Source organism: Pteropus alecto, unplaced genomic scaffold, assembly GCF_000325575.1.
Source record: "Pteropus alecto unplaced genomic scaffold, ASM32557v1 scaffold761, whole genome shotgun sequence".
NCBI classification, from domain to species: domain Eukaryota; kingdom Metazoa; phylum Chordata; class Mammalia; order Chiroptera; family Pteropodidae; genus Pteropus; species Pteropus alecto.
In genome coordinates this window covers 1,254,400-1,264,630 of record NW_006431558.1, presented here as the reverse complement: position 1 = coordinate 1,264,630, position 10,231 = coordinate 1,254,400, and the positions used below count along the sequence as shown (strand labels likewise).

At 51.1% G+C, this 10,231-nt stretch overlaps 1 protein-coding gene across 1 annotated transcript; it reads right to left on the bottom strand.

The window, feature by feature from the left end:
- Positions 1 to 306: 306 nt before the first annotated feature.
- Positions 307 to 3,252, bottom strand: OLFM2 (olfactomedin 2). The gene is made up of 4 exons (XM_015598089.2): positions 3,106 to 3,252; positions 2,642 to 2,861; positions 2,098 to 2,204; positions 307 to 984 (listed from the first exon to the last, which is right to left on the bottom strand). Exons 1-4 carry the CDS (start codon positions 3,229 to 3,231, stop codon positions 307 to 309), a joined length of 1,131 nt encoding a protein of 376 aa, XP_015453575.1. The 5' UTR covers positions 3,232 to 3,252.
- Between the last annotated feature and the right edge of the window lie 6,979 nt (positions 3,253 to 10,231).

Here is a 10,231-nt window from a genome sequence, read left to right as displayed (position 1 = left end):
AGAGAGAGAGAGAGTCGGAGACAGGGAAGGGGCTGGAGGAGAGTCAGATCAATAAAAAGACAGAGACATCAATAAAAAGGCAAAACAGCAAAGAACTGGAGTATCAAAATCAGATCAATAAAGGAGAGGAGAACATTGAGAAAATGCACTAATGGAAATCCAGAGGCAGAGAATGAAAGCTGGGCAAAAGGCAGGGCGAGAAAAAAAAGGACAGGAGGGGAGAGAGGGAACACGACAGAGACAGATCAGCTCGAAGGGACACAGGCAGAGTAGAAAGGGCCTCCACTGGCCCGCGTGGGGCAGCCCCTAGGGGTCCCCGGCAGTGCTGATGACGTGGAAGAGGGTGACATTGTAGAGCACCTGGTGGCCGTTGTTCCAGGTGTAGAGGGCCCGCTCGCGGGGGTTGTAATCCAGCATGGAGATGTGGGAGTACTGGTTGTGGAAGGGCACGTCCGTGTACTCGTAGCTGGACGTGTTGGTAAAGTAAGCGAAGTAGACCTTGGCGCCGGCCAGGTGGGAGTTGGTCACGTAGAGCACGCCACAGATCATGAAGGCCTCGCCCGCGCTCCGCTTGGGGTAGCCGGTGTCCCAGGACCGCGTGACCTCGAGGGTGTGCGGGTCCAGCCGGCTGACCACGATGTTGCCCGCGTTCTGGTTGGTGGTGTACACGGCCCAGAGCCCGTTCTCATCCACCATGAAGTCCATGTCGGAGAAGCCGCCCCAAGAATAGGGGAAGGTGTTGTTGTAACCGGCGCCCGGGAGGCTCCTCTGCACCAGCACGGAGCGCGAGCGGAAGTGGTACTTGACCACCACGTTGCTCTGGTACTTGTTGTAGAACAGGGAGCCATTGTACACCACGTGGCCCGTGCCCGCCCACGGCTGGGGCAGCAGGTGCTGGATAAAGTTCTGACCTTTGATGAAGTCTCCCAGAGTGCGGAACTCCAGGACACGCCGGCCCTTGTAATAGCCATCCATGTACCAGACCTGTGAGAGAGCCACTGGTCACTGGGGGACCATCGCCAGTGGCCCAAAGGCTCCAGCAACCACTGAGGAATGAACCATGGTCATTAGACATCAACAGTCACTAAATGGTCATTAGTGAGTCATGGGATGACCAGCGACACCCATGACCAGCCATAGTCCCAGGGACGGGATCGCTTGGTCAGGGAGTGCCCTTGGTCTTAAAACACTCACTAAGCAGACGGTGCTTGAGTCCCAAGGACTGGGGAAAACTGCAACTCCTGGAGACCCACTGAACCCGGGGATTCACTGGTCATTGCCTACTGGATGGTTAGTGGTCACTGGATAGCCATTGGGTGATGAGAAGTCACCTGAGTTCATTGCCCATGGTAACCCCTGTAACTACAAGTTGACCGAACCTGTAATCTGCATCTTCACCATCATCACTCATCTCACCATGTTTATTAGCATTTGCAAGTACCTTTACTAGGGTTGGTTATTGGGCTAAGCATCTTAAAAGCTTTAATGTGGACATTATCATGATCCTTTTGAAGGTAAGAAAATTGAGTCTCCGAGACATTAAGGAATCTTGGACAGCCAAGAATTGGAGGAAATGAGGTGCAAATCCAAGTCTGATTCCCACACCTAAGCTCTTAACCATCTGGTTGAACCACCGTAATCCCTGGGAGGCCAGTGATCATGGCGAGGATATCGGGTCACTGGAATAGTCACTGCAGCAGTTAATGGGTGGTTCCTGTGGGTCGGAGGTGAAGGGCAATTGTGAACATAGAAGCTACTGGAAGTCCGAAGGTTACTGAGTGGTGCTGGGGGGAGGGGCCTCTAGTCCTTGTGAAGGCACTGGTTAACCAGGCAGTAACTTAGAGGTCAGTGGTCACTGGGAGCTGCTCAATAGTACTAGTAACCATTAGTCTATTTGGTCATCAGAAGTCAACAGACAGGGATTCATAGGGCTGGAAAGTCCTTGGTCACTTTATGGTCACTAGATGGTCAAGGGGAGGTCCAAGGGCCTGGAGACCCCAAGACTTTGGGTTATAAGAGAATCATTGGGCACCTATGAGCAGCCACAGGTTATGTCCCTCCCAGGCTCTGACTCCTGGGATGGGCACAGTCACTTACCCGGCTGTCCGCACTGGGGGCCATCGTGTCAGTCATCCAGGAGCCAAAACGGGACCCCATGGCCCGAACGGTGATGGGGTTACTGACCCCAGTCAGCTTCCCACAGCCTGGGAGGCAGAAACAGGGGAGATGAGGGTGTGGGGGTGGGAAGAGCCCCAGGGAGGCAGGGCAAGGATGAGGTGGGACTGGGAAGAGCTGGGATCAGGGGTGAGAGAGGATCCAGAGATCTGGTTCCAAGATGGAGTTAAGTTGGGGGTGAGGGGCTGGAAGTCAAGGGTCAGGGCCATTACTAATTTTGGGATCTATTTTTGGCCTTGGTTAGGGAGGTCAAGGATAGAAGTTGAGAAGTTAGAGGTCATCTAAAAAGTTTTTGCACAGCAAAAGAAACCATCAACAAAAAAATAAGACAGCATATTGAATGGGAGAAGATATTCACCAATGATAGAAGTTAAAGATCAAAATCATGTCTAGCTTCTGCACACACAGGTGGTATTAGGATCAAGGGCATGGAAGTCAGGGGTCAAGGTCAAGGGTCAAGGCATACCCAGCTTCTGGGCGCAGGCATGGAGCCGGGCCTCCAGAGCCATCACCCGCTGCTGCAAGTCCTCGTACCCATAGGCGCCCATCTCCTCCTGGATGGCTGCGAGGCTGCCGGACAGATTCCTCACCTCCTCCCGCAGGCGCACGATAGTCCGTGTGTCCGCCTTGTACTGCTCCAGCACTGAGCTCAGGGGCAACAGCTCTGTCATCCTGTCCTTCAACTCCTGCCCACCAAGATGGAACTGTAGCTGATCCCTACTCCTGACCTTTGACCCAGACATACCATAACCTGTGACCCAGAACCTTACCCTTTATCTTTGATACACACCTAGCCCTTAACATTCGGCCCCCACTGTACCCCAGATCCCAGCCAACCCTGTCTTCCCAGACGTGATCCCACTCTGGGAACTAATGGGCTCCATTCCCAATTCTTTCCTTGATCGCCAACCTGAACCCAGAGGGACCCACCTGGAAGCTCTTGGCTGAGAGGGACCCATCGGCCCCCCGGAGCCGTGCGTCCAGGCTCCGCATGAGGGTCTCCATGCTGCGCACATACTGGAGGTCACGGTACGTCCGCAACTCAAGGACCTCCATGGACTGGGAGACGTTCTGGACCTGGGAACTGGGAGAGTTAGAGACAGCCAGACTCCTGCCCCCACCCCTGTCCCAGAGATGCCTCAGACAAGACTTGGGAAATACCCGACCAATCTTCTCCTCCCAATCTTACCAGAGGCCTCCCAGTCGCATGCCCAATCCATCCATTGGCCCGGCCTGGAATGGCCACCTCTTCCCACCCTAGGCCCTAACAGTCAGTTCTCCACACAGAAGCCAAAGGGAGCTTTTCAAAAGAAAGATTGGATCACCGCCTCCCCCTGTAGACCCTGCGTGCTGGTCCTACCACCCCGCCTGCCACCAGCCCCCTTTGCCCTCGCAGACTCTAGGCTCCTCCCCTCCTGAGTGTCTTTGCACCTGCTCCTTCCTCTATCTGGAGTGCTCTTCCTCTCGTCTTCCCACAGCTGGCTCCTTCTCGGTCTTCGGATCTCAACTCCAGCATCACCTCCTCAGAGCAGCCTTCCCTGACCACCCTGTCTCAACTAGCCACTCACCCACTTTCCCCATAGCCTGTTATTATCTCTCCAGCTATGACTGTCATCTGGACTGGTCCTGTTCATCTGCTTCCTTCAGGTGGGATCCACAGAGGCAGACCCGGTGTATAGCATTGGTCCTAAGCAGATGCTTAATGGATGCTCTTGAGCTAAATGAGTAAACTGAAATTCCCTCACCCTGGCCTCTCCTACCCCAGACTGAGGGCCCTCTATCTCCCACCTCCACCTGGGTAATGTGAGCTGCACCTAGCCAAGGTAAGCCCCACCTGGCTAAGGGGAACTCGAAGACAACACTGGATGGTTGTTGAAATACACCTTCTCCACATGACACTTGGACGTTCTCAGAAACCTAACAGCCCGATACCTACCCTGGCCACCACTGAACATTTTATAGCCCCTGTCGACAATCAGGGGACATCATATGGGTGTCCCAAACTATTGAGGAAAGCAGTCCTGGGGGTGTGGGTAGAGCAGGATCCTGGGAAGTTAATGAGTGGGAGACTCTTGTGCTGAGAGGGGTCTCTTCTGTCCTCTGCCAAGCCTCAGCCTCCTCCCTTATAAGAGGATGGAGGGAGGTCGCTGGTCCCTTTCAACACCAACAGCAAAGCTGTCCAATGGGCAGTCAGCTGGACAGTGGCAAGAAACAGCCATCAGTTTATAAAGGGCACTGAGACATCCTTGGAGATGTGTTGAATAGGGACCATTTTCTATTGACCACAATCAGAAAGGGAAGGGATCTTTATATGAGCCTCTTGGAGTAGAGGATTAGACCCCTCCCCAGGGGACACAAAACCCCTTCTTAGCAGATGAGTGTGGTGAACTAAAGGGCTGAGTGGGACATGCACTGTGGGGCCAGAGCTCACATGCAGGAGACACAGATGCTGCCACTGGGGTCCTATTTCCTCCCGGTCCCCCACAGCGCTCAGCTTCTCCTCCAAAGAAGCATTGAACAGATATTAGCTAACATATCCACCTGGAGGGAAGGCAAATTATCTGCCAGCTCTGATTAACCCGCATGGCTGTGGCCCTGGCTTACCTGGATGAGGGCAGAGGGCAGGGCGGGAACTGGAAGATTTCTCCATTTTCCCCAAGGAATCTGGAAGGTTCTTACCTTCTCCATCAGCTGCCGCAGCTCCCGACTCCTGCCGTCTCGGGAGCAGGTGCTCTGTGCAGGTATCACGGCCGTGCAGATGCATTTCCCGTCGGGGGCCTGGGCCGAGGTGTACAGCTGCCATCCTTCCTCTGGGCTTTGGAAGAGGGTCTGTGAGGAGGTCAGGGGTCAGAGAGCAGGAACCCAATGGGGGATTCTCCCACTCCTGCTAGGGGAGAAAGGGAGCTCGGGAAAACAACAAATGCCCTTTGCTGGACCCCTGGAATGCGCCAGACCATGTGTTGAGTGCCTGATGCTTGGAACTCCATTTCACAGATGACAAGACTGAGGTACGAGGGAGTGAGGAACATGGTAAGGAGTTTCAGGCTCGAGTCCTTCCACAGGACAGGAATTTATTCTCTCCCATGCGGTTGCTCACACACACTGCCTCCACAGCCACCATTAAAATAGCCCTGCTCATACCGCCACCCAAACCTGGTACCCCCTCTCTACTTCCCCAACTCAGGGTGACACATAAGCTCCGGATATACCTTGGGCCACTAAGCACAACTCTACCACCTCTGCCTCTGCTCCTGAGAAGCCCAGCCCAAAGGGTGACAATCCTCAAAGAGACTTCCAGGCCCTTGAATAAAAGGCATTCCCTTCAGATTCCTCCTCTTAAATTAATCTTCAAGTCAGTTTATATCATTCAAGTAATTCCAGGATCAATCATGGCTGTGTTCCCCAAACCATGCTCCCTGGAATGCTGGCAATCTTACCAGGCGTGCTGGACAAAGGGTCCTCTGTGGTCCAATAAGTTTTTGCATTGTTCAAAAAGCACTGACTGCCAGTGCTGGAACATGCTGCCCCCCACCCCCGCCCTCTCAGGCCCCCTTGAGCTTCCCAGAACATACTGGAGTTAGTCACAAGTCCCAATCTTTTTGTTTGTATCGGGGCATGATGGTCTCATTTGTTTAACATGTATTTGTTAAGCTCCTACTGTGTGTCAAGCTCTATTCTGGATATTGAAAACACAGCAGCAAACAAAACACACAAACACAAAAGCTCGTCTAGGTGCTTACATGAGAGAGACAGAAATAAACCAATAAGTAAACATCAAGTCTTTAAAGGGTGATGAGTGCCATAGAGAGAAGTAAGGATGGAAGAAACAGTGGGAGACACTGGAGTTGAGGTGGTGAGGGGTTGCAATTTTAGGATGGCTTGGCAAAGCCTCCATGAGAAGATGCATTTACAAGAGTCAAGAGCTAAAGGAGGTGAGGGAGAAGCCTGTGGATACCTGGGGAAGGTGTTCGGGGCAGAGAGAACAGAGGTGCAAAGGCCCTGAGACAGGGTCATGCCTGGCGTGTTTGGGCAACATGGAGACCGGTGTAGCTGGAGCAGAGTGAGCAAGAGGGTGATGGCGGGAGCGAGCAGGAGGGAGATGAGGGCAGGAAGCGGGCAGTGCAGCGCGTTCAGGGCCTGTATGTGGTGGGGAGGATTTGGTGTTGGCTCTGAGCGAGGTGGGAACCACAGGAGGGTTCTGAACAGAGGATGAACATGACCTGACTCAAGCGTTCACAGGCACCCCCTGGCTGCTGCGGGGGGAGGAGACCGGGGGAGACGAGGGCAGGAGACCGGGGAAGAGATGACTGCCGACATCCAGACAGATGATGATGGGTGGCGACCGTTTAGGTGAGCAGTGAAAGATTCTGGTCCTATCCAGGATGCACTCCTACAGGCACTGGAAGAAATTCTGATAAAACCCCAAGTGTTTTCCAGAGAAACAGCCCCACAATAATTGATCATTTGCAAGTCGTTAACTGGCTGCCCAGCAGAGGCTATTCCCAGGAGCTGCAGCAGAGATAAGCTGTGCATTACACACAGTCCTGGAGTCGACAGCTATTCTAAGCCCACCTTTTTCTCTCCTGCTCAATAAAGTATTTTTAAAAAAAAAAAAAAAAAAAAAGCTTATTGGAGTGTGAGAGTGATATAATTTTCCAGATGAGCTTGACTCATTAATTTATAAGAAAAATAAACCATTCATAAACACCATCTGAAACTATTATAATTAGTCATTCTTTGCACCTTATGTACACCCTTCTGAAGTTGGGGAGACCCCCTCTTTATGGGGAGATGTAGGTCTCCCTTGTGGAGGGATGAAGTCGCTCACTTGCCTAGCCTTCCTTGCCTGCAGATGTGATTCAAGAGGGGCCAACACTCACGCCTCCCCCGTCTCACCGCGGAAGTGGAAGTGCTCAGGACCACTCGCCACCCCCCACCCCCGACCAAGGGTTTCCTCCAGTGGCAAAAGGCCCTGCACCCCACCTGTAGCCCCTATCCATGCATCCCAGCAGTTAGTGAGGAATGTCAGCCTTCATCTCCAGTGGGAGAACTCCAAGGTGCACGTTGCATGCAGTTTCCCAGGGGAGCCCACTGGGACCTGTGCTCCAGGCGCCCACAGTGGCACACTCACTGCTCATTACCTCGCCCTGCATGGATTTCCTTTGCTTCCCATCTCATTTTCCTCTGGTTCCTTCTGGGATCACCTCCCAGATAAGTACCTGTACTCAACTCCTCTCCTCCACCTCTGCTTCTGAGGGAACCTGACCCAAGACAGGCGAGGTGACCCAAGAAAGCATTCCCCTTGGTTCTGGGAGAACACAGAACCAGTTTTGCCTCCTTTCACGACAAATTCAGTTCTTAAAACAAAACAAAAACAATGACTGTGAGTCCAAGAATCCCCAGGTATGTTCCCCTGGCTCAGATCCCCAAGCAATTTGGACAGAATCCCCTGAAAATTCTCATTTGTGTAGAGACAAAGCAGCTCAGTTCAACATAATTAACATCTCCTTCCTACATTTCCTAGCCTGTCCTTTGAAGCAAACAATCCACTTTCTCTCAACAATTGAAATATTGAATTGCAAACGAGAAGCAAGATTTAAGTGGTGAGGAGAGGCGGCCTCCATGGCTTTCCTAAAATAATTGTCTGCGTTGGACGCACCTTGCTAGAGTGCTCTCTGCAGCAGTGTAATTAAATGCCTGGGGTTTGGCTGCCAACTCTCAGCACGGCAGAGATCCTGAAGTTTGCCCATCGTCAGGTTCAAGATCAAATACACAGGCAAGTTCATGTCCCACGGAATACTGGAATGTCCTAGAAGGCTCAATGTTTGAGAACCCGAATGCTTGCTCTCCCAGACTGCATTTAGCTTGGAGCCGAAGTCATGAACTCTTGGAGAGCTTGAGATGGGGCCAGAGAATGGCCTAAACTAAGGGGATTGCTGTAACAGCAGGTGTCAGAGCCCAGGAGCAATCCAGATACAGACACCTCAGATGGCCTGTCTCACCTTGGATGTGGCAAATGCGCAGGAGCCAGATGCTCTCTTGGCTCAGCTGCTGGTTCCGAGTTTAATATTTCTGCTAATGGGCTCTACGAGGGTAAGCTGTGCACTCGGTGGCAGCTCCTCAAATTGTCTTTCTGGCAGGGATTTTTCAAATGCTTTTGCCGAGGCTGATGCCCCAATTATGCCAATGTCTCCGTGACAGATCCAGGACTGAGTATGAGAAATGCAGGAAGGTTTTCTCGCTGCCACACCTGGGGTCATCATCTCAGTATACAACTCCACCACCTACTTCTTGGACTAAAAACAATTCCTGGTTCTTCCAGGGGCTGAGGGCTTGCTCCAGGATCCTGGGGGGCAGTCAGCCAGCCAGCACTGGCTTTCGGGGATTAGCCAACAGGAACAGAGCAAGCGGCTGCCTCTTAATAAGACAAAGATACTATTGCGTTTGAGGCTGGACAATTTAATCAGGAAGCAGAAGTGGCTTGGGGTTTATGTATTTATTTGTACCCTGCCTTGTTCCAGAGAGGACTCCAAGTGGTTTACAAGGATATGTAAAATACCACACGATAGCTCCAATTAAATAGGAGAATCAGATTTAGATGTTTCTGGAGGGCAGTCTGCCAATCCAGAGCCCAAGCTCTAAGGTTTCTGCATTTGCATTTAACCCAACATATCTGAGCAGAAGAATTTAGCCCAGAGAAATGTGGACAAGCACACAACTGCTACAAGGATGCTTGTTAAAACACTATTTAAAATTGGACAACTGGACTTTTTCCTCATGTTGTCTGATTGATTTCAAAACTCGAGGTGCACCCACAGGAAGGAATACTATGCAGCCATTAAAACTGGGGATTAGTGGGGATTTACTGCCATCTTCAAATGTATCTTATTTTCCAAATTTTCTACAATGAATGCATATTGGTCCTGCAAAGATTTTTTTTGATCCTTAAAAAAAATTTTTTTTTTTTTTTGCAAAGGAGAAAAGGAAGAAAGAGAAAAGTGGGGAATAGAACCAGAAATAAGGCTAAGAAAAACTCATCCCTTAAGAACCTGAACCACCAGCATATGGTTGGGCCATCAATTTGGCTCCAAGCTCTTTCGCAGCCAACTTGAAAAGGGAAAGCTGGTCATTTATATAGTTCCCAGTGTCCTGAAACAAAGTATGCCAGATGCTCAGGAGAAAGCTTAAGTATTTTTGGTACCAAGAACAGGCAAGGATCTCTCCCACAGTCCTCCAAGAAAGGAGTCTGTGTGATGTCACCAGCATCTTTCCAGACAACATCCTTACGATAGAAACGACTCATTTTTCTAGATGTCTCTTATTCCCACTCGGATGGTAAAGGAGAGCCAGATGGTTAAGAACCATGTCCTGGGGTCAGGCTGCTGAGTTTATGTCCTGGCTCAGCCACTCACTTGCTGTGTGACCTGAGCAAGTCAGTTAACTTCTCTGTGCTGCCATTTTCTCATTTGTAAAATGGACATGATAACTGTGCCTACCTCCCAGGGTTGCTGGGAAACTTGAATGTGTTAATACTATATGTACGAGCAATCAGAACACTCATCAGCCTGTAGTACACACTACAGAAGTGTTTGCTGTTATTATTGTAACCTCCACGACACTCTAAAGCTAATTCATAACTTCATGTAGTCAAAATGGTTTGAGCTTGCAGTCACTGGATTGAGACAATCTGGGAGAATGGACGAAAGTCCTGTGGAGTTGAGGCTGAGGCTGCAGAATGATGAGGAACCACAGAAAGTCCAGTGACAGACAGGAGTGAGTGAGAGTTGAACCCCACAGAAGATGGGCAGAGACGCTTGCTGCATCCTGGTCTACAAGTGGCTCAGCGGCTTCCTGTTCTTGAGCATCTCCTTGACGTAATGTGGTAGAGGTGAGTCCTGTTTCATATGAACCAGCAATCAAGGAGGCTCACACTGCCACGTTCTCTCCGGCCCATCTTCTAGTCGTCCTACCCTTCCTAGAACAACCATGTTTTTTTCCACTTCCAAGCCTTTGCACCAGTTGGACCCTCTGCCATCAACACATACCATCTCCTGGC